At 32.5% G+C, this 26,046-nt stretch overlaps 2 protein-coding genes across 2 annotated transcripts in view; one reads left to right on the forward strand and one right to left on the reverse strand.

Annotated features, from left to right (window-relative positions):
- nvy (CBFA2/RUNX1 partner transcriptional co-repressor nervy) overlaps positions 1 to 26,046 on the forward strand; it is a gene marked incomplete at its 5' end in the record, with an annotated part of 99,526 nt that overhangs the window by 18,571 nt on the left and 54,909 nt on the right. The window lies entirely within an intron of this gene.
- Positions 9,499 to 18,921, reverse strand: LOC148279913 (pancreatic triacylglycerol lipase-like). Its single transcript, XM_088229216.1, has 4 exons — positions 18,832 to 18,921; positions 15,848 to 16,121; positions 13,598 to 13,840; positions 9,499 to 9,791 (listed from the first exon to the last, which is right to left on the reverse strand). Exons 1-4 carry the CDS (start codon positions 18,919 to 18,921, stop codon positions 9,499 to 9,501), a joined length of 900 nt encoding a protein of 299 aa, XP_088085342.1.

The raw sequence follows: 26,046 nt of genomic DNA on the forward strand, positions 1-26,046 counted from the left end.
CTAGTATTGTGATCGTGTTCATGCTGGTTCCGATCAATTTTTTTCCAAAATTCTGTTTTTTTATTAGAGTTTATAATTTTATGAACAAATATCATTGTATTGTAAAATATTCTTTGTTTATATGTTAATAATTTCATTTCATTTACCATCGACTTTACCCTCGTGTATCTGTTTTTTTTCAAAATGATTCTAAAGGCTTTATTTTGTAACACAGTTAGTTTATCTATGTTTTCTTTGTTTGATAAAAATAAAATGCTACTACAGTAGTTAACGTGTGGTTCAATAATTGCTTTGTAAATAGTTTTGCAAGAGTCCTTATCAATAAATCTTCTGATCCTTCCCAAAATTGATATTTTTTTTGCAATCTTATTTATTACCATCTTAGCGTTATCACTTTTTTTGTGCTATTATGTATGTAAAATATATATGGGAGGTAAATATCTAAACGCGTATATTTACACAGGTACTTAGATATGTCAGTAGACTTATAATTTTACAAAAAATCAGTTGAAAATGATTTCACGCAAAAGTAAACTTATTTCCTTCCCAACATAAATCAATTTTCTATACATTCCTATCACAAAAATATAGATATTTCGTTTTCGTGAAAATTCGTGAATTTAGAACATTTTTGTAAATAATTTTACTGATTTTACATTGTTGATTTTTAGTACATGTTTAGGGATTTTATATATCTATAAAATGTTTTATTTTATTTTATTTAAAATCGTAATAGTTTTTTTTAACATGAAACCTTCTCCGGAAAAAAAAACATTTTGTAGATATTTCGCTTGGTTAAAACGGCCCTCATTTAGAATCGGATTAAATACTTTCATAATTAACTATTATGATCGTCTAGAATACTTTCATATCTTTCGTTTAAATTTAGGAAGAAATTGGTTTGTTTGATATTCTGGTACAAATTAATATCTTACAATAATATTCTTGCTCAGATTAACCTTAATGTACCTCACCGTAACTTGCGTACCAATGATGTCTTTGCGATGGGAAATTATTAAACCAACATCGGATTCTTTTCCCGTTTGCCAAGGATCCTCCGAACAGTGAACAAAATCTCATTAAACGGTATTGTCGATGTGTTTCCACAGCAAAAGCAAGCGTTGTTGTCACTCCTGACTCGCGTTGACACAATTGCTATGTCCGCCTAGATTAGGTCATAATTATACCTTTTGTAAATTTAAATAGATTTTAAGATTGTTTAGATCAAGTGTTATTATATATATATACTCATTAATGCTAATCTGTTATTAGCTTCCATAATCCTGTTAATTGGCTTGAAAATAAAAAAAAACAGTATTTTCCGTTTTTTTCCAAATAAAAAAATTTGTACAAAAAAAATGGTTAAAGTTATACGTTATTCGAAAATAAAAATTCTGTTCTAGAAAATATTTTTAACATTTTCGACACCACCTTCTGTTCGCATTCAATTAGGGAATAAACGAAAAATCAATTAAGGAATAAAAACATTATTGACTAATTTTTTGTGAACTAATGAAGGATACTTCGGAAACAGGGAAAATAAAGCAGTCTTTATTATTGTATAAGGTTTTAATTATTAAATTGAGTTGGGTTGTGGTCCCGTGGCTAGTCTCGCGGTCTCTGGATCAGCAGGTCCGAGGTTCGAACCACGCTCTATCACAACTTTCCCATTTATCTACACTTTTCTTTATATCTTGCTCCACTGATGATTGAACGTCAAATAAATATGCGAAGTTTCTCTAAATATATAAAGGCGCTCCACGTAGACAGCAATTGTCGTCTGAGAATTGGCAGCTGATTGGTTCAGGGTCTCCACTGGAGTGAGGCAAGGCTGTGTCCTTGCACCGTTCTTATTTATCATATTGATGGATTTTATCTTATGCAAATCAATACCATCTCTAATCCAAGCATAAAAATGAACTATCCCCTTAAGTTGTCCGACTTGGAGTACGCAGATGATGCGGTTCTTCTTAAAAAGTATATTGGTCGTTGACAAACTGCAGAACAACATCTCCTTACCTGGGTCTTAATATTAACATTAAAAAAAACTCAGATTATGTGCAAAAAATCCTGTCATAATTCTGATCAGCCTCTTTATGATAATGGACAGTGGATTGAGAAAGTTGACAGCTTTAAATACTTGGGAGTTCACATAATTGAGGATGGAAGCATCCTCAAAGAGCTCGTAACCCATCTAGGGATTGCTGAAACAACTTTTAAAATGATGCATGTTGTCTGGATCTTTAGTCTATACTTCGTCAAATCGAAATACTGATCATTCAACTCTTGCATGCCAGTACCTCTATATGGGTGCAAATCTTGGGACCTCACCAAAGCCCAAAACAGATGCATCAGCTTTCTATAACAAGCGTCTTGAGGATGCGGCGGTGAACCTGGCTTAGACTCTTCATGCTTCAAGAGAACCTAAACCCAAGTTGCCTCTTCTTTTCACCTGCGGACTCCAGACGTCTTGCAAGGCCATCGGTGACCATCTTTCGAATTTACGAATTTATTTAAAAATAAATTAAGACTCATTCTTTCTGGCTGCAATACGCTCCAACTTGCTATTTTATGATGCTCACGCTTACACACACCTGAACGCTTACTCCCACTTGTGTAATACTGATTTTATATTTTCTATACTGGCAACTCAAATAAGACTGAAAATATTCCGTTTCTTCCCAAATCCTTCCAATTTCAAAATTATTGTGCTTCTACCGTCCTGTGAGCAAGTCACATGTGAAAAGTTGTCTCTCTGATAAATCTTTATCATATCCTGCGTCAGCATATTTCGTACAAAGTGAAGTCAGTGTTGTATAAACAGACTAAATTATTTAGTTGACCAACATCTACACGATACCGGTACCCATGCTGCAGCAGTAGTGAAGTGCTCCATATAAGAAACAATCGGAAGAACTTTAAAAGTGAGTAACAATTTCCATACAGTCCACTAAAATCTAATTCCCTTTGTTATCAGTTGCTCAATGCCTGAAAGGCATTTAACTGACCATACACCCAGACAAAAATACACCCTTTTGTTGTGCCAAAATTTAATGTTATCTTTGATTTTTATTTAGAAACTTCGCCGGTCTGTCTTTAAACAGTATCTTTTTTATGTTATTATATCACTGTTGACTTTTTTATTTATTAATATCTTTTGCTTACAAACTATAATTAATAATAAAAATAATGTGATCTCACTGGGGTTTCCCGTGCCGAGGACACTTAACAATCTACTTTTTTAAAATTACATTTGAGAATAAACAAAGAAGACTAACTTAAAATAACGAATATAATTAACAAATATTCAGACACTTTTAAAAACAAGGTATTTATGTACATCTATATTATTTATATTACAAAACATATGACAAAAAAGAAAATAACAAAAACCTAACATAAGCACTTGTGGAGCAGTTGATTCAATATTGGTATGGGCGAATAAGACAATCCATTTTACTTCTACCTAGCTCCACTATCCATTTTTTATAGCCTTTTTAAACATTTTCTCGTTACTAATTGTTTTAATAGATAGTGGAAGTAGGTTATAGATTTTAATTGAATAATACTCAAAGTCCTTCTGTCCGAAAGTGGTTTAGTTTGTATTTGTTTAAGTTGTCTATGTGTTGAGGATCTAGTGATTATATTATTTGTATGTGATGTATTGTGGGAGTTATGTCTTTCATTTAAGTAAGAGTAGTTTTTGAATCTATAAATGAGTATTCTTTTAGCGTATAATTGTTTTGGTGTCATAAATTGTGATTTGTGGAATATTTCTTCAGTAGATGTCTGTATCGGGACTGTGAGTATTATTTTAATTATGGATTTTTGTGCAACAAATACACTATTTCTTTCTGTAAAACAAATTAATAAATACCTTTGTTATTATTTTTGTATGTATGAAATTGTATATTATAGTGAATAAAGATTTATTATTATAACTGTTCACAGCATGCAGGTAACAAGAGTCATAAGGAAAAAAATAAAGCAAAACATGAAATAAAACACAAATATTGAGAAAGAAATGAATTTTTACTATTATAATTGAAATTTTGGTTATTTATAATAATTTCAGTACCCAGACTCGTCTATTTGAACCTTAATCGACAAAACGACAAACGCAGAGCCTCACTTTGAAATTTTACCACAACGAAGAGACTATCGTAGGGACGCGCATAACCCGTTAAATTAAAATAACGGCGTGATTCGTAACCGATTATGAGAACAGAAAAATAATGAATAAAGTTAGAGCGATATTGCATATTTTATAGGCCCAAAAATTTTTAATTCTCTTTTTACTGATAATATTTCATTGACACAACATTATTTTTGGTACGTGTATTTTTGTACATACACAAATCTGGATTTCTCCCAAGGGGGAGTAGGTATATATTTGCTTGTGAATGGTTTCTCATTTAATAACATATATACAAAAATCAAAAATGTTACCTGTGTCGATATTCGCTAATAAGCGGAATGGGGAATGTTGTAGTACGTAAAAGTGGCCACTTAACCCAGCCAATGACAGGTCATAAGCCCTGTAAACGCTCGAATATCCATAATCCTGAATTTGAAAAAATTCTACCTCATCTCTGTAGGGATATTAATAAAAATATATTTCATTGATCCCAAACTTTCAAAATGTTCCTTCCTTTATAAAACACGTTCTATCCTGGAGTCAAACTAAAGATATGAACACTTTTTTCTATGATATATTTTGTTGCCCTTTAATAATATTTATATTAATATTTTTATGTTTTTTTTATATTTTTAATTTCCTTTTTTAATTACTATAAATTTTTTTTAAAAACCATATAATCTTTTACAGGATATTTTATTTTCTCTTTCTTATGTTACACACAAGTATTATAACTGTCTTTTTATTATAGGAGCTAAAATTCATTAACATTTCTTATTTACTCACGAACAGGCCATGCCATTGTGGGATTTTATTTGTTTACTATTTTATACTATTAAAACGTATTTCATTGCTATGTAGTTATCCTTTATGGAGAGAATTTAGAAAAAAATTCTTTGATATCTCTACCTGAGGGAGTGCGGATATTATCCATGGCTCTAAACCAAATAGTTTCTTCAGAGTAAGCTTGGTTATCACAGTTTAAATACCAAAAAAGATGCGTATCTAATGACACCTTTCTTTTGATTGCTGCGCGGTATTGTCCATAATCCTAAAATTATGAGGAGCAATGGGTTTTTTGATCCGGATAGACCTAAATACACCTTGACAGCGTCAATATAGATTGTTTCACATTCGTGGCAAAGGTGGGTTTCCTCTGTTGTTGAACTTTATTGCTTTGGACGTTGATATTTTTCACGTCTCTGAGCTTTGAGGGAGTTTTTCTATGCAAGATTATCTTATTTTCTAAAGATACTATAAGCATCCATGTGCTATTTTGACACGGTTTTGTCTCTTTTAACTATTTTTTGACACGGGGATCAACAATGAGGAAGTTCGGTGGTTTTTAAAAAAAAAAATATTTGTTAATAGACTGTTAAACTAAGATAATTTTTTTTTTTTAATTTTTAATATATCGTATTATCGGCGCTACGATTTTTCAAAGTTTTGTATTTCAGAGGTTCATTTCCGCTTATTCTCATTCAGTTCTTTCCATTGGTCCAGAAGCGACCAGCAGACCGGAAATCTTCCATAGCTCTTAGATCATAGGTTGATTCACATGAACCAGTGACGTCATTTAAAGTAGTGCGTTTTTATCAAAATATTTATTATTATTTTTTCTGTACATTTTCAAGAAACTTTGCAGTACAATTTAATGCTCTTATTTTTACCCCGCGTAAGAAAACATTTTTTGTATCCAATTTCCCGTAGGGCTGAAGTTCCTCATCTACCAATTAAAAAAGCGCACTTAAAATAGAAATATGGTGGATAGGTTTTCTTGTATAAAAATCCATTCGGGATTAAAAAATACGATACAATTATTGTATCTTCATTTTATTTCAGTTTAGTACCGTGCCAAAAATCAGCGTTTAATATATTAAGTAATACAATATGTTCTGTTTGCAAAACAGTGAAAAAAGTATGTATTACAGTTAAGTAAAATTAAATTATAAGCAAACGAATTAGACACCGTCTATCCTATCTACAATCGTAGCAACAGACATGGAAAACATTTTTAAGACTCCCTAGGGAGGAAATCCAGCCAGTCTGCAAGCATTTGGATATACTAAAAACGTTGTTCAATAAAATACCTGGTAAAAGAAGAAGTATAAAAATTGGAAAATTGTTTTCAGGCGTTGCCTTGTAGGTAAATTCGTTCAGCCGAATGAATCTCACCTATATGATAAAGGTTTCAGCTCTTTTACTTCAGAAAAGTCAACGGGTGGAAGAGTTGAGGAAATGTAGATGTTTAAACATAGGCAGAATGGTGAATGTTACACCGTGTGTAAAGTGGTCGTTTAAACCAGCCAATGACAGGTCATGAGCCCGGCAAATGTCTAGAATTCCATATTCCCTCTCAAAAATGTTTTCCCTCTCTGTTGCAACAAATGTAGACATGAATCACTTCCAGGGAGGAAATCCAGCCAGTTTGCAAGGATTTGGACATACTCAAAACATTGTTGGAGTGTCTATCCTCACTAATTTTAGTAAATACCTGTTCTGAGATAGGCAGCATTTACTTTATTTTATTTTAAAAAAAACAGCATATTTAGTTTTAGTAATGCCTAGAAAATATTTAAATATGGAAAGTTCTTATAAAAATAAAAATAAATGAAAAAAATCTGCTAATCTTACAAAAATTATCGAACTAAAAAAAACTGAACTGTCAAAATGTATGACGAAACTGAAAAAAATACATTAAAAAAACTCCAAAAATGTATAAACATATAAAACTTACAATATAAAACATCAGACACTGATTTGAGTCAACTTATTTTACTTCATTTTTTATTCACTTTATTTTATTTTTACAAATATAAAAACAAAAATTTCGTGACAGTTGTTTCGCCTTGTTAAGGTCTTTTTTAAACGAATGTGAAGATTAGATGGATTGAATGTCCTTATAGTTATATAATTCAAGGTACTTAAAATAAAATTATGTGTTCAGTAGACTCAAACCCGTGTTTGATTTCTCATATTATAAGTTTAAATATGGAGTTCTACAAAATAAACACCTAATTTGCTAATTTTGCTAAGAAAGTAGCATGGATGATTGGCCTCGAGGGGGGATACTACACTTACGGAGAAATGGAGTCAATGTTAAAAATCTCAAGCCTACAAAAACGTCGAAATAACATTGACTCCATAGTTATGTTTAATTTGCTGAATGGCTTAATTGATGTACCATCGTTACTGGAACAAGTGGCATTCAATGTTCCGATCCGCCGGTTGCGAAATAATAATGTGCTGTTCCTCGATCAACACAGCACAAACTATGGCTTGCATGCACGAATGTACCGATTGTGTCGTATTGTAAACTCAAGACAAGATCTCGATTTTTTTGGTGTAAGTCTTTATAATTTTAAAAATTCACTAAGATAGACCGGATCTTGTCTTGAGGAAGTAATTTTTATTTTTTTTGTCCTAGGTTTAATTTTATTTGGTTGTATTTTATTTGTGCCTGTATTTATCATAAGAAATTGTATTTACCACCATAAAAATGGACTGCATAAGTCCGTCAAATAAATAAATCAATGTATAAACAATTCATTATTCGTGATTCGATTATTCGATTTGATCATAGTCGATTATTGGTCTCACTAGATTTTAATATATTTGAGGTACATAAACGAAAGGCAGTAAAATGGATTTGTCGAGGTAAATGGTACACACCACGCGATTTTCCACGCTTAGGTTTTCGGATTTAAGAATATTTTGTAGTTGACAGGTTAATTAATGGCGCGCGTGTATTTGACAGGTTAATTACACAAAAACTATGTTTCGCGCCATGTTGTACATTGCGGGTGGAGGGGACGTGATTTCAAACTTTTGAATTTAGAAAAGGTGTTCGGCGTTTGTTTTTGTTTTTCGATTTTTTTAATATTGCGAATTGGCAGCGAGCGGCCGTTTGATGTCAGAAGCGAAGTTAAAACGCGTCTTTGATGTGAAAATGGAAAATTCAACATCTAGATGGAAAAGCGCAATTATATTATTATTTTTATTGACGCAGTATGCCAAAAATTACAGTTATTACTAAAAATCTGAAATTATTTAATTGATAATGATTTTTTAAGCCGAGAACAAATTGTGGACTTTTAGATACCATTCGCAGAGCAGCGTTTATTTGATATTTTAAAATACACATTACCATTTTTACTCACTAAGTCAAGACTTTTCGGTGAGACACATTTTTTTTTTATGACAGGCTTCTTTGACATTATTTTATTTATCTTTATATATATAATTACGCTGTACGTGTGATGTAACTGAATTCCTCCTAAACGGCTTAATCGATTTACGCGCGGTTTTTAGAGAAATGTAGATCTTTGCGCTGCGCGTGTTCGTAGATATTAAAATTTTCAATCGAACATGTAAAAAAGAAGTCAGGAGCAAAAATGTTTAATTCATTGATCTACCAGGGTTTCATTCGAGCAGAATGCATACACAAAAAAATGGAAGGAAGTTGTTTTTTTTGTATATTTTTTTTTTGTTTTTGAATGTTCACAAACAGCATTCATTTTTTGTGGATCTCAATAAGATTCTCTCCTCAAATTCTTTATAACTTCCACCCATTTATTTATTTTTATTGGATTTTTGGTAATACTAAAATAATATTGACATTTAATACATTTTAAAAAATCCTATTCCTACATAAGTGCACCCCTCTGTTGGCGAGAAGAATGTAGTTTGACATTTGCAAAAGGAATGCCATATTTGAAAAATAATTAATCTTATGTTTTGGAATTCAACCATAAACAAGTACTTATTTAAATTCAATATTTAAATATTATCAACAATGTTTTAAATATATCCAAATGCTTGCAGGCTGGCTGGATTTTCTCCCTAAGGAGTTGTTCATATTTAAATTTGTTGCAACAGAGAGGGAAAACAGTTATATGTTTTCCGTCTCTGTTGCAACAAATTTAAATATGAATGACTCCCTAGGTAGAAAATCCAGCCAGTCTGCAAGTATTTGGACATACTCAAAACATCGTAGAATTAACTTCCTGGAAAAAAGAAATATACAAAATTGAAAAACTGTTTTCAGGCGTTGCCTTGTAGGTGAATTGGTTCAGCCGGATAAATCTCACCCATATGATAAAGGTTTCAGGTCTTTTACTTTAGAAAAGTCAACGGATGGAAGAGTTGAGGAAATGCGGATGTTCAAACATAGGCAGAACGGTGAATGTTACACCGTGTGTAAAGTGGCCATTTAAACCAGCCAATGACAGGTCATAAGCCCTGCAAATGCCTAGAATTCCAATTTCCAGTCGAAGCTGTTCTTGGAGCTGGGACGGGACAATATGTTCTTCTATATTGTATTGTCCTCCTGTGAACCCGGCTTAAATCTTTCCAAACAACTACCCAAAATTACGAGTTAAACCTTTGTAGCTCAAACCATACGGTGGACTACCAGAGGTCCTTAAGAGGTACACTCCTGAATTGTTGAGTCCTCTGTACCCCATCTCGCCCACGCAGTTTCCTGGGCAGGTCCCTCGCGAGAACTGGGCCCAGCTGGGACACTTGATCCCCAAGAAATCTCCAGGGTGACGGATGGACTCGGCGTACAACTCCCAGGATCTGGAGTGGCTGCATGAAGGGCTGATGCAGCCGGGTTGCTGCTGTCCCTTGTTAGGGAAGAAATCAGCATCACCTGGTAAAAAATAGAATAGAAAATATTCAATAAAAAGTAAAAAAAAATATATTTAACAATATTTGAGTTTGTCCAAATTTTTGTACATAAGGACTGGATTTACTTCCTAAGAAGACATTAAGATAAACATATTACAACAAAGATGGAGAACAAGAGAATAAAGAAGAATAAGCATTTGACATGCATGAACTTCGCACAGCCTTTTTTATCATCATTCCCTTTTCACTTCTTATGGTGCATAGGGCGCTGCATTTGTGCACCAACCGCAGCGTTACTTGATCATTTATGTTACATAAAGGTAAAATGATCGGTTTTACGGTTCAGGTACCAGTCCTGTGCCTCGATTATGAACGCTATCTTTATCTGTATATATCGAGACGGTATACTTAACTTCTGTACTATCTGTATCTTACCTCGGTATGTTCTACCTACTTGTCTTATCGACATTATATGAGCGAAACAAGCCAATGGAATGACCGCAAACAATTAGTCCGCGTTGCTTACGTCATTAACATTTAAAATAGTTTTCATTTATATTTTAAATAGGCTTCTGTGATAAAAAGTGCCCACTTCAAAGCGATTATAAACTCCAATAAATCCCAATTCAAGCAAAAGATGTTCGCTTGAACATGAATTTTTTGTGACTTTTGGAAATCACCTAGACGGTACGCTTAACGATCGTCTGTATGTATCTACTGATCGACTACAAAGCCGGCTCCTTTAACGTCTCGATGCATACACTCGAAAAGATAGTGAAACAGATGAAAAAATATAATAACTAAATTATTTTTTTAGAGTGGTAACTTTCTAACGCCTAAATAATCTTATTTGTTAATAGTACAGAACCTAGTGATATTATTTTCACATCGAGGCGTTCATTTTATTAAATAAACAGTTATGTCGGAATTTAATTCGACTTCAAAACTTACTTATTTCTCTCTCATATTTTTAATACGCTTTTAAGAAAAAAGTGCCAACCTCAAAACGATTTTAAATTTTAATAAATCATAATTAAAGGAAAAATTTATCGGTGAAACAAAGTTTTTTACACTTTTAATGCGTTGATAAACGTATCGAGGGGTTCTAGACCCGTCGGTATAAACCGATGTACTTACATCAAAACTTGATGGTGGGGTATCGGTAGTTTACCTTTGTAGTCGATCGGGAGACTTTTATTTTCAACTATGACGTTATACTGAAGCTATGTCATTTTAGAGCGTAGATGTGTGTTCCGTGACGTACGCTTCCCCTTGTTTCATATCGATGTACCTAACCAAAACTTGAAGGTGGGGGGTCCGTAGTATATCTTTGTTATTGCTAGAGGGAATTTATCTTCAACTATACCGTCAAGGTGAAGGTACGACGTCTTTATCTTCCCATCATAATCGAGGCCCAGGGACTATGAAATATTGTAGTGTGAAAACACCCTTTTAAATAAATATTTCGTATCAACCATGTCGGGAATCGAACCCGAGACCTCTTGCATAGCAGAAAAACACGCTGACCATTACACCACAAGGCCGACACCGACGCCGGCCGATCGCACCGCCTATATTACGCCTTCATAACTCTTATTTTCCTCTACGGGATACATTAGGGTCCAAAACTGCAATAAATGAATTTCGAGAATAGGTGTCTTAAAAGTTGGTGGTGGTTTGACTTTGTAAGTAATAAAGTTATAAGAGAAAGGACGCAGCAAACTCTTGCGACAATTGTCATCAAGCGTAGGCGATACGGTTGGCTTGGCCATGTACTACGGGTGCCTCCTAAGACCTTAACCACGCTTGCCTACTTTAAAAAGGCATCAGGTTCTCGACGTCCTGGACGTCCACTGCTGACTGTTCGTCGGCAGATTATGTCAGAATCAAGGCACGCGAACCTGACTTAAGAGGATGCACAGTTGCTAGAAGCAGACAGAGATGCCTGGAGGAACTTCGTGGACACCATATGCTCCAACTAGGGAGTGGACATGGAATGATGATTATAATTTATTAATAACCTAGATATCTTCGCCATTAACGCAGCGCGGGATTGGCATGGGTTAACTCAAAGTCTCATTTGTTCATAATGTTTTTTGCCCTTGTTTGTCTTATAATAATTTATGTTTTATTTTGTTCAGCTTCTTGTACATATTTTTCTTCATATAACTGTTGTAATAAATACATACACTGGTTTATATCCCGACAAGCATTACAGGGCTTATGGCTGGTTTAAGTGGCCACTTTGTAACGTTTACCATTCTGCCTTTGTTTGAACATCCAAACCTACATAAATATAATAAATTATAAAAAAACAATAAATTTTTTATCATACTTAAAAATAAATTTGAAAAGAAAATTGTCGCAGAGCGTCATTAGGATTTTGAGTTTTGGATCTTGGATTTGTAAGTCCACGGCCCTTCCACAAAACGATAACCTACTTTAAGTGGTTATTTTACATTCGTAAAGAGTTACAATAGTCTAACATTTACCATGTAATTATTATAATTAATCTAATCTTTTACGATTTTGACAGTTTATATTTTTATTTATATAATTCCTCTGTACGTGTGATGTCACCGTACTCCTCCTAAACGGCTTAACCGATTTACGTGCCGTTTTCAGAGAAATATATATTTTGCGCTGTGCGTGTTCGTAAATATTAAAATCTTCAATCGAATGTGTAAAAAATAAGTTAGGAGCGTAAATGTTTTATTCATCGATCTACCAGGGTTGCATTCGAAGAGAAAACATTTGCAAACAATGAAAAGATGTTGTATTTTTGTGTATAAAAAAAGTTTGTTTTTGAATGTTTACAAACAGCATTTGGTTTTTGTGGATCTCAATCAGATTCTTTCCTGAAATTCCTTATAATTTCTACCCAATAATGAATTTTTAAGGGATTTTTAGTAATGCTAAAATAATATTAAATTCAAAACATTCATTTAAAGCGTATTCCTATATAAGTACACCCCTATGTTGGTGAGAAGGCCAGAGTTTGACGTTTCCAAAAAGAATGCCATATTTAAAAAAATATATATTTTATGTTTTGGAATTCAACCATAAACAAGTACCTCGGTACCTACTCAAATTCAATATTATTTTAATATTAAAAAATTTAGTTTTGGATTTTAATCACAAACAAGTACCAAGGTACCTAATTGTCAATGAAATGTAGTAAATAAGGTAAGAAATGGCAGGCAAGCCAACGTTCGGGCAGGACAACGTCTGTCGGGTCCGCTAGTAGATATATATAAATTGAACTTAAACTTTAAACAGGGTCTAGATTTTCAACTGTCCGTGCGCTTTGTAGCTACAGTACATGTAATCTAGATTCAATTTGTAAACGATTATTTATAAATTTGGTAATGTATCCAAAATAAAACACGTCTATTGGATTTCAATTCTACTTTATTTTTAAAAATATACAAGGGTTTCTTAAATACTAAGCTTTGTAAATATTTGAGTTGTCTCTAACAACTAACAAGACGAAACGCATCATAATACACCCTCTTGTAAATTTAAAAAAATAAAGTATTATTAAAATCCAATAAACGTGTTTTATTTTGGATACATTACCAAATTTAATATGGAATTCTACCAATTGTATGCATACTCAATGAATAGATTATTTATAAATTCAAAACAATTCTTTTTAATTTTTTTGTACAGTGTAAATAGGGGTTAGATTTCTAAGCGTCCGTGCGCCGTATGGCTTCAAGGCGTGTTGGAATGATTATTGTACAGCGTCCTTGAGGTGATTTACACAAAAATGGCTATATAAATTATCCCAAAATAAATGAATATAGAAAAACATTTAAAAATTACCTATGGTAGCTGCGATTCCATACACCCCCGCCGACGTATGTATCACATCTACATAGCTAGCATCATTCTTGCTCAATTTAAAGGACTCGTTGACTTGTACAAAGCAAGGTCCTGCAGGATCCAAGCCACTGATCCTGGCAATCTTTTGTCCAGTCATCTTCTTAAATGTTTTTCCTGCAAAGCCAGCAATATGAGCGCCAAGACTATGGCCAATCAGGTGGATGGAGTCTGGACTTGTTCCACCTATACAAAATAAATCGTGTTGCAGGAATTTGAAATGCTGTAGGGTGGAATGAATATTATTATTTATTTGACTGTTTATACTATAATATTAGCACATTATCGGGATTAAAATTATTGCGATAGAAAGGAAAAACATTTTTGAGAAGGAAATATGAAAGCTAGGCATTAACGGGACTTATAACCTGTCATTTTCTGGTTGAAGAAGCCAATTTACACACTGTGTAACATTTACCATTATGCCTATGTTTTAATATCAATATTTCCTCCACTGTTCCATCTGTTGACTTTTGTGAAGTAAAAGGGCTGAAACCTTTTTTAATGTTTGTACTCTCTGCTGAAAAAAAATTCAATCTTGATAACTCCCTAGAAAGTAAAATTCAGCCTTGTCTACAAATATTTTGACATACTCAAAATATTGTTAAATAATTAAAGTATTTACTTTAGTCCGTATTGAATGTTAAAATATTACTTTCAAGTCAATTTTTATTTTGTTAGCACCGTTTTTTTTTCTGTAGTACTTAAGTTTCTGTCAATTTTTCTCCAGTGAATCTCGTTTATTTATATGTACATGTGATAATATTACTATTATTTATGCGAGTTTGACATAGATTATTTATATTTAAAAATGAACAAGATGGGTCCTAAAATACTTCCTTGTGGCACTCCAAAATCTATACTGTTTGCTTATGAATGATTATACTGAATGCGACTTATCAGTTGTTTTGTTACATGAGTGGCATGTAAAAAAATAAAAGACTCACTAACATATTATGTAAAGTTTATTATTAAATTGTAATTTAGTCAACTAGAACAATGATTCGAATATAATCAATTAAAATGCAGAAAGTACTGATTAAATCTAGCCGCGTTAATAAACGCGATTTGAATTTACGTTTGCGTTGAATGTCGCTATCGTGTGGGTCAAACAGTACCAGCACAAAGAAGAGAGAGTCTTATTTACGTTTTGCGGCAGTTGGTGACGTTTTTGTTTAGTGTATTGGTGGGCCTGGCACTTGGTGTTGCCAGTGGCCATGATACAAATAACTCATAAATCAGTCTAGGAAATTTCCTTGCAAACCAACATCAGACAATGATATGATTTTATATACCGTATCAAAAACTTAGGCTAATTCTTAATATACAGTCAAACTCATAGAATTAAGAATAGTCCAAAAACCGCGTACGCGCATCAAACAGAAGGCGACTAAACTACTCATAAATAAGTAGTTTTACGTTTTGACCCATTAGTTTCTTTGTAGACGTCGCTCAGTACGCAACTCCTGATTTGAATTCAACTATGCCGTGTTGTATCCTCTCAAAGTGTAGAAATACTGCTAGGATCATAAAGAAACAGGATGAGATCACATTTTATTGTAATTAGCAAATGAATGTGTAACTAGCAAATACATTACTTAAAAATCAAATTATTTTTACATTTGTCAGATTGTCGAAGAAAAAAAAAGAACATTTCGTTAGTGTTGCCAGGGTAGTAATTTATTTTACCGTACTTTGCTCGTCTAATGAGAGAACTAATGAAAATTGGACCTCGGATTAAACAACTTTGTGGTGGGCATTTGATCGACATTATCTTAAAAACATCAAATATTATATAACATTATATAAAAATATCCGTTCTATGTAAAATAAAATTTGTTTTATATTTTAAATTCAAAGCTCATTAATTCAATTACTCTTATTAAATGACACATTACTTATCTACTCTTGTTTCAATCAATATTTCCGCGTGCATAATAACATTTTGGAGAAATTAACAGATTGCTTTTTTTTTTACCTTACATTTGTGTTATGGTTATATTTTTCCCATCGTGCAACATTACACGGCGACATCACGAATGCGCGCGACGAAAGTGCGGCATAGTGGGGGAATTTTAGAACACAGTCCGATGTATTCAAATATGATTCTACGCTCCTTCTAGACTATTCTTAATTCTATGGTCAAATATTTCCTACCTGAATCTACATATTTGGTGATAGGCGTATACTTACTTTCGTACATATTGGCCAAGATTTCCCCCAATTTCTCTCCAATGAACTGAACGTACGTGCTGGATCTTAGATATAAAGACATGATGAAGCTACTGGAATCCAAGGCCATCACATTCAACCCCCCTTTAGCAAGCAAGGCTCTACAAACTGTCTGCACAGAGTCGCTCTTGCCACTGGACATGAAGCCGTGAATGAATATGGCAATTGGTAGATCTTTCTCGAAGTTCTTTGAAGACTTGATATTATGAGCTGCTCCGGTAAAAGATACCGCTTCCTGCTAAAAATATCGATCGTCAAGTTCATTAGTCAAATATATCCAAATCCATTTGATTGACATCCATTGATATCCTTATTGATCCATTTGATTGTAAAAAAATAACATTTAGGCGGCCTCCGTGGTGTAGTGGTCAAGACGCTTGACTCACACACAAAAGGTTCCGGGTTCGATTCCCAGTGAGAACACAAAAAAATTAAAATGTTATTTTTCTCAAACCTGGGTGTTCTGTGATGTAATTCTCCGCTGTAATTGGGCCTCCTGGCCCGTTGTGGTGCAAAAAAAAAATGTAAAAAAAGTCATTTGAAATGCGCGTCTTAAAACATTTTTTTTTGTCTTATACTTAGTTTCAATAATAAAGTCTTATTTTATTTTACTTTATCTCTAACTCTTAATATTTTATATATATTTATATTTTCGACACTTGACACTTGTGCAATATTTACACACATGTCCACCCTTATTCCAATATAACACCCAATCACCCACCCTCTCACTCACTTACACTCACACAAACACACTAGTACGTGTTGTACGCGTATTTAATGTATTTCTGTGGATATCTGTCATTGGTTTTGTTCTCTGTATATTTTATTTGTTATATTTTTGTTACATGTATTACTGTTGATATCCCCAATAAATAAAATAAATAAATAAAAGTTAAGAGATAGTGAGAAAATAAATAAATAAATTATTATTCATGCCGTCGAATTCCCAATATCTATAACGAATGAACATTAAATTTTGGCTTAAAGCATACTGGGTCTTTCTAAACTTGGTATAAAGTTACACCTTGGCATATTTGCAAACTGCGAATGGGAATCCCATCCTCACTATAGTGGTAGAATAGGGATGTTATTTTCATCCTTATTCTACCACCTTCCACACCCTTTTAACTCTTGTGTGGCTGTGATGTAACACTAGTCGACATAGGACACAAGACTTGATATATCTCTCTTAATTTTTTAAGTGATTAACTCATATTTTTTCAAATCTTTAATTGGACGTTTTCACACCGGATTAAGAAAGTAAAATTTAAATAACTCTGCTGGATGTTAATACAAAGAATTTTTATCCGTGTTATGCGAAGAATGAATGTCCGCTAATTCAGCAACACATCTGTATAATAGAGAGAACACGAAGATAAAACTCATAACAAGGAAGACAGAGACGCTGTTCTGTGGCGGGTATTGTGTAAAATAGATTCAGTCTTCAGTCGGTTGATGACAGTGATGGGGGACGCACGCACGGTATTTATGATTTTTAATTTATTTCACTATAACACGGCTATATTATATGTTTATTTACATAAATCATGGAAAATTAATTATTAAACAGTATTTCTCCATAGTTTTTTTTTTAATATTCCGTATTTTACTAGTGGTAACACGATGTTACATCACCGCGCGCAAAGGGATTTAAGAGTTAAATATATTTCATAGTCCCTGGACTGGTACTTGAAGCGTAAGACGGTCAAGAATGGTCAAGATACGCTGTGATTGGTGTACCAATGCAGTGCGCTATGCACCATTAGGTGCGGAAAGGGAATGATGATGGTGATATTATACCTCTATGCCTTGACGTAATTTTATACCAAATCCAAATATACAACTAAGGCACACTGTAGAAAAAATATTTTTAAACCAAAACATTTTTATAAAGTTCATGAAGTTTACTAACTGTAGCAAAGTTTATGTAACTTTATGGTGTTTAAAACTGTCTGAACATTTTGTTTATTATCTCTGTTTATTAAGTTAGTCTTCTTTGTTTATTCTCAAATGTAAAAATATTTTATAAAAAGTATATTTATAAGGCTGTAGTCGCGTAAAACAAACGCAAAATTAGAAATTCATACGATTTTGCCATTTTAAAACAAATGTTTGTTAAAAATCGCGCAATAAATTTTTTTTAAAATATATCTTAGATAAAAACAATATTTTTTATAGGTATTTCTATCAACGACCGGTATAAATGTAATAAAAACCCAAATAAGACATTGTTTAAAATTGAATATTACAACTAGAATTATCGTATTGAAAAAAAAATACATTTCTATAAAAAAAGGTTTTAACTAAACTATTTCAATATTTTTTATTTTTTTATGGCATTACTGATTGCATAATTTTACGTAGAAATAAAGGAAAATTTTACAAAAATTTATGTGATTTAAAATGCTTATATTTCTTTACAAAAACAAAATAATAAGATTCTGCCGCGGCCACTTCCTTTTTAAATTTATTATCTTCAAATTCTTATTATAAATTTTAGTTCAATACTTAGTCTTTATTGAGATCCCAAATTAATAAGCTTAGTCTAAATTTGAAATGGCGTAATCTGCCGGTCTAAAAGTAATTATATTTGAGTTATATGAAACTTTTAAGTACATTTTTTGATAAAAATACCTATAACAAATATTGTTTTTATCTAATACATAATTATTTTTTTTTTTTTATTGCGCGATTTTTAACAAACATTCGTTTTAAAATGGCAAAATCGTATGATTTCCTAATTTTGCGTTCGTTTTACCCGACTACAGCCTTTTCGGCACGGGTAACCCCAGTGAGGTCACATTATGTTTCATTATTTTTTCTTTTATATTTTCTGTTCATGTTTACCTTCTTAAATAAAAAAAATACAAATAAAAAAACAGTTTATAATGGAAAAAATAGTAATAAATATATTTAACAATAAATTAAAAGTTCGAACTAACCTCGTATTTGTTCTTCCAAAGATCCAGAGTAAGAAGGGAAACGTTAGGAACATGGTCAACCAGTTTGTCGTATTCTAATCCTAGCGACATTTTTACCAATGTACCTGTAGTAAAAAAAACTAAAAATTAAACAAAACGGTATTTCTATTTTTTACGATTTACATAGCGCCATTTTCGTAAATGTCCCCCCGAAAACAACCCAACACGTCTTGCAGTCACATAACGCGTGGGTAGTACAGTTAAGTATTCAATTCCATTGAAGTTATTTTGTCAAGTATCTATACTTGATAGTCATTGGAACAATACGCACCATCCCTCGGAAACGGCAGATATGTACATCTACCATCTTCCAGGAATCAGCGAGCAGCCTGTTAGCCACATGTCCGGCAGTGACTTTGATACGTACAATCTTCAAAAGCTACCCTACGGAACTATTATTTGAAACCAGGCTTTATTTATTAATCTTTTTAATGTTTACTTTTTAGCATGAACACTTGACAAATTATCTACTTTGCTCTATGTTATTTTTTGCAAATTTATTGATATAATTTTAAGTTGCTAGAATTTCACTCGTCCATGATCTTTGTAGTTGCAAGACGATTGGTAATCTTGCTTTAATATGTAAATGTTTTCAACCATAAAATACTTTTTTTTAAATGAGGTCTAAAATTTCAACACTCCGTGCGCTCAGTAGCTGCAAGACATGTTATAATCTTATTCCTTTTTTGAAAAATTAGTTTAATTTTAATATTTTAATATTATTCGAACACTAAACTTCATTGTCAAATTTAAATATACTGTAAATAGGGGCTAGATTACTTACCGTCCATGCGCTATGTAGCTGCAAGACGTGCTGTAATCTATGTTAGCTCCTATCTGTTATAATTGAAATATATCATAAATGAAGTCGAGGAACTAGAATCCCAATCGTTCATGCGCTCTGTAGCTGCAAGGCGTTCTAGGATATATTTATTGTACAGCGCCCTTGAGGTGATTTTCACAAACATAGCGCTATATAAATTATCCAAGTATAATAATAATAATAATAGATAAGAGCCAAAATCTGATTAAATGAGGCCCAGAAGGCTAATTAAGTGGAGCCCGAAGGGCCGAATTTTTGGCCCGAAGCATCTAACAAGAATGTACATATGTATAATACATACTTACAATTTTCAAGAGTAATTTTTAGTAGAGCGCTTTCTTCGGCTGTAGTTATCGATGATATGACTTTTTGACTACTTTTCAATATGGCTTTATCGATATCTTGTGATGCCAGAGTTGTCGGAAGTATAAAACACAGTACATATATCGACATTTTCGCAGCATGGTTTAGACTCTAAAAACAGTGAGTTTTTTTTATCTCTCTTCAATGCCCCATTGAGACGATAGTACAAATTAATCTACACGGTATGAAAAAATTACATTAGGTGGATTGATTTATATTGTATAATCAAAAATTGTACACGAAATAACATCTCACGGAGACAGGAAAAATGTTAGTAGAACAATGAATTAATTCATTCAAATTGACGATCCGCGTCGTATTATTTTAATAACGATAGTTGGAGAACCGGCAATCGATACAAGCTACATTTTATCCCGATCAAATATATCATTCCATCGAGAAACTTCTTTTTGCTAAACGACAAAACTAATATCGCACGAGCGAAATCGCGGGTAAAAGCTATGAAAAGTAGCGTTTGATATATGAAAGCTCTTCGATTAGCAAAAAATATGCAAAAAATCACGTCGATCGATCTCTCCGTTGCGACGTCAACGAAACAAAAATAAACAGGCCAGCACACTTTCGCATTTATAATCTAAGTATGGATAATAATTATTAAATTTATTTTATTTATTTATTTTAAAGAAACAAACAGTCGACACTGATATCGTAACATTAAAAAAATACAGTTTAAAGACAGACCAGCAAAGTTTGTAAATAAGAATCATACATATTATTAAATTGTGTTACAACAAAAGGGTGTGTTTATGTTTGTTTGTATAAGAGTAAATGTAGATGTGTGTTTATGTGTGTTGGAATTAGTGTTCAGGTGTGTGTAAGTGTGAGCATCATTAAATAGTAAGTAGGATCGTATCGCAGCCAGAAATAAGGAGTCTTAATTTATTTTAAAATAAATTAAGGGGCATGTAAAATACATCTAGAGAAAAAAAAGGCATTTTGTGGTAGGCAAACGCACTAACCAGTACACCATGAGGCCGACTGATTTCCACTCTATTTCCTTTTGCAGGATTTTTATCTGAGAGTATTTTAATCAATCGAAATAATAAAAATTAATCCACCCTAGGCAATTTTACCGCGCGTGTGGATTTTACGATCCGTCTAAAATAGGCGTTTAAATATTCACAAAAGAACGAATAGTAATAATTTGATTTTACCATATCGAGTTTTTTACAGTTTTGTAAAATACGTTTATACCTTTAAAAGTGACTGTGGCTACTAACGAAAAGACGCGACTGAATTATTTTCCCATGTCAATATGACAGTAATCGTAAAATTGCTAAAACGTTATGCATACGCATTATTTTTAAATTAGCCAATTCATAATAAATGAACCATTATTATTTCTGCAGGGTTATGTTATGAAAAGACAAATCAAAACACGTCTACGAAAATATAAATATTTCAATTTATCTTAAAATAAAGGTTTTTGAAATGCGCATACTACCGATCATAATATATATTTGGATAATTTATATAGCGCCGTTTTTGTGAAAATCACCTCAAGGGTGCTGTACAATAAATAAATATCCCACCACGTCTTGCAGCTACAAAGCGCATGGACGGTTGGGATTCTTGTTCCTCGTCTCCAATTATGATAAACAGGAGCTAGATTACAGCACGTCTTGCAGCTACAAAGTGCATAGACAATGAGAAATCTAGCCCCTTTTTACATTTTTTAATTGACAATAAAGTTTAGAGATTTAGTGATATTTTTTAAAAAAAAACAAATTTATAAAAAATAGAGACCGGAACACAGCGGTGTTATTATTTGTTAAAAGCGGTGTTATTTTTAAATACTGGCGGTGTTATTTTTTAGAGCCAATTTGAGTTCACGGGTTGATAATAAAAGTCAAAGGCGTTGTTTTTTCGCATTAAAAATATTTATTTTACAATAATACAACATTAAAAAAACGGAATATAAACTACATTTTTTTTTTAAATTCATTTATTATTGGTGTAAACCCGGCACTAATGCCTTGTATAAACATTAACATATACAATTAACATACAGTGTTCAATTACAAAATTATGAAATAATATATTAAAAATATATCCATACATATTACACAGTTGTTTTATAAATGTTCTATATAATAACTTTGGGATTTTAATACTTAACATACTTAGGTAGAAAAATAATAAAAATAAAGATAACGCGGTATATTCGAAATAGCAAAAATCATAAATCATTGATTTGTTGGTATTGTTGCAATGTATATTGAATGCCCTAGAAATAATACTAACTGTCTCCTGATAAGAGTTCAGGGGTTCTCAACCGTTTTAAAAATAAAATATAAAAATAAACAAAATAATAAACCTTTTAAAAAAATTAAATATTGAAAATTTTATTTTTTTATTAATGAACATAAATACCATAAATAAATATTATAAACTAACAATATATTTTTTTTAAACTGAATAAGAAAAATTAAGCAAATATTACACAAAACGCGAAATGTATATGTGTGCAATGCACATGCAAAAGATGGTCACCCAAAACCACCTTCAACGTCTCTACATATTTAGTCATGTAACGCGCTGAATCTGTCACTACACTCTTCACATTTTCAAACTCAATATTGTTGTCTTTCAGGGCATCTATTATAGCCCTGACACAATTTGTAGTGTTGGCTGACTCTAAAAATTTTACCCCTGCCACAAACAGTTTTACCTCTTCAGGACTTGTATCAATTCTAAACAATATGGCGAACACACAACGGCCTGAGGAATCGGTGGTTTCGTCGCAAAACACATAATTTTTTTTGATTTTTAAAACTTCTTTGACTTTGCAAACTCTGTCGGCAGCTACAATGAGGAATTCCAGCCCAACCCGGAATTAAATTTTAAAAATGTTTTCGTGTACAAGTGAATATTAAAAATTTTTGGAGTAGGATGAAATATCTCAAAAACGCACGCAAAAATAAATAAAAAATGTTAAAAATAGTATTCATTATAAAATCGTAAATAATGACGTCACTCCTTATATCTACGTGTAGTATTTCCGGTTTCCGCTTTAAAGCCCCCGCACCTTGTAAGGAACGTTTTGACCATATAAAAAAATAATATAATTTGTGATTGCAAATAATTCGATTACGATCTACGACCTGAAAACCGGCAAATAATACTTTGTTTATATTTCAACCAGAGATTATGTCAACTTTCTAGGTTTTTCTAAATCGAAACGTTCGTAAAAACAACCATAACATAGAAATGAGCAAATTACGATCAACTAAATGAAGTGATCAAAGCAATATTCCATAGATTCTTGTCAGTTTTGTTATTGGCTGAAGAAATACAACCTACCGCGGTCAGTGAAAGTAAAAACGCCAACCGTTTCATGACGTCACTACTGAAAAGTGACACACTGATTACAGTCATTTGGCACGTTATTTGATAAATGTAACTTTAAAAAATCATATCTTTGTAAATAACGCGCAAAAAAAAATTTTTTTTCTTAGTTAAATAGTACGCTAATAGAAAAAAAATCAATTGTAAACTGAGAAAGGAAAACTGTACGAAAAATGTTCGACAATTTTTTAAGTCTACTGTCAAATGTTTTCATTCGACGTTAATCTTGAAATTATAATAGTGTTTGTAAAAGTTGTGGCTTTGGAAATTGTTTTGATCAGTGAAGTTCACGAAACGAATTCACTGGGTACTATAAAAATTACAGGTAAAATGTCTAATGTCGTGTTTTCACCACTTTTAAACATGTGTCAAAAACAGTTAGGTTATCAAAATCGGTAAAATAACATTAAAAATAAATGTTTTGCTCAGAATAAAAATAAATCAAACACCTTGCATGTATTTGTCAATCCAGGCTCTGACATGCGGATCATCGAGCTTTTCCAAAGGTTTCAGTCGTGTCTTTAGCCAATTCCGTAACAGCGTCCTGTCTTCTAGTAACATATTTTATTTATAAGATTGCTTCGAAGTACAAGCTGAATTCTTCTCGGCATTTTTCCTATGTTTCACACCATGAATATGTTTTTCCACAAGAATTCTTTCGTTCCCAAGATATCGCCATATTCAGTAGAATCGGCACATAACAACACTTAGAAAATACAACAGTTTTTTTTTTGCTTTCTTACAATAAACATAATAATAAAACAGAGTATTAAAAAATAAAGCATAATTACATATCAACGAAATACATATTAATAGAAAAATAGTAAACAAAAAAATCTCACAAAGGCATGGCCTGTTCGTGGGTATACAAGAAAATGTTCATGAATATTTGCTACTATAATAAACAATGGACAGTTATAATATTTTTGTATAACATAAGAAAGAAAAAATAAAATATTCTCTAAAAGATATTATGGTATTTTTTTTTATAGTAATTAAAAAAGGAAATAAAAAATATTTAAAAAAAAACACAAAAATATTCCTTATTATTAAAAGGGCAACAAAATAAATCATAGAAAAAAAAGAGTTCATATCTTTAGTTTGAATTCAGGATAGTGCATGTTTTTTAAAAGAAGGAAAATTTGTTTGGAATCAATGAAATATTATCAGTAAAAAAAGAATTTAAAATTTTTGGGCCTATAAAATATGCATGTCTCTGTGCGAGCCTCGTTTTACAATGTGATATTTCTAACACACGATTCCTTCTTTGACTTGATCTATTTGAATTGCTTGTTATGAAAATTATGAAAACAAGTATGGCCTCCAACCTCCAATTCGAATCAAGCCAAGATTTCATAGAATGACGCAGAGAAACGAGCGTGAAGTTAGCAACTTAAAATGTTCGGCGAAATATTTTATGGCTGTTCAAAGCTTGCTGTTTTCCAAATACCCCAAAAATGCCGAATTTCGCGTGATTTTTGTTTTATCGCGATCGCGAAATTTTCCAGTATCTACTTATAAACTTTATTTTTTTACGGCAATCCTTGTGGAAAAGTATCCTTAAATTTAAATGCACACAACAGTTTGTGGAATGGCTGATGCTTGGTGTGACTCTACGAGATAGAATAATGAAGGTTTCAAAAGTGATTTTTGCTACTAATACTACCATCACGGCATTTCTCCGTAGGGGTAAGCAGAGAGAATGGACCGCTACACACGTCTATCCTGGCATACATTCCTAGCTTCTTCAACATTCATACATCTTGTCATGCATGCCCTTCGGTTCTGTCTGCTTTCGACATGACCAGACTTAATATTTTGGTTTATCTGATCATGCCACGTCTTCCTCGGTCGTCCCCGTCTCACGCTGCCGTTCATTTTCGCCATATATACTTGTTTTACCATTCTTTCGTAGTCCATTCGTTCTACGTGACCAAACCATCTCAGAGACCCTTTCTTAATCTTATCAATTATACTTGACTCAGATTTACACTCTCGCCTGATTTCGTCATTCGTAACCCTGTCATACATTGATTGTCATACAAGAGATCGTATTTCAACCGCGTTCACTAGGCTTTCATCCTTCATCTGCCAGTTCCATGTTTTACTTCCATACATAAGTGTTGGGACTAAAACTCCGTTGTGCACTGCCAGTTTAGCTTCTATTGACATATTTTTATTAGAAATTACTGTGCTTAGTGCTCCGTTCATTTTGTTGCCTGCATTCACTCTTCTTTCAACATCTTTTTCTACTCTTCCATCCCTTGAAAACATGCTTCCCAGATACACAAATTATTTTACTTGCTCGAGACATTCGTTGTTTACATTTATTATGCAGTCAGTAACTAACTTTTAAATACCATCACTTTTGACTTACTTTCGTTCATCGCCTATTCGCTCTCCAGGCATACATCATACATCGTAGAGACTATTTGCTGCAAATCATCCTTGCTGCTTGCGATACCTACATAAATATATTTTAAGGGAAGTTATAACTATCCATGCTTGTATCTATCATTATTTCTAGCAGGGTTGCTGTGTTACAGCACTCTCGAATCTCGTCATCATTTTTTTCTTTGTTAACATTTCTATAATCTGATTTCCGGAAGTAAATATAATCC

Source organism: Micrasema longulum, unplaced genomic scaffold (assembly GCF_059751315.1).
Source record: "Micrasema longulum isolate JH-2025_06_02 unplaced genomic scaffold, ASM5975131v1 h1tg000644l, whole genome shotgun sequence".
In the NCBI taxonomy this organism is placed as follows: domain Eukaryota; kingdom Metazoa; phylum Arthropoda; class Insecta; order Trichoptera; family Brachycentridae; genus Micrasema; species Micrasema longulum.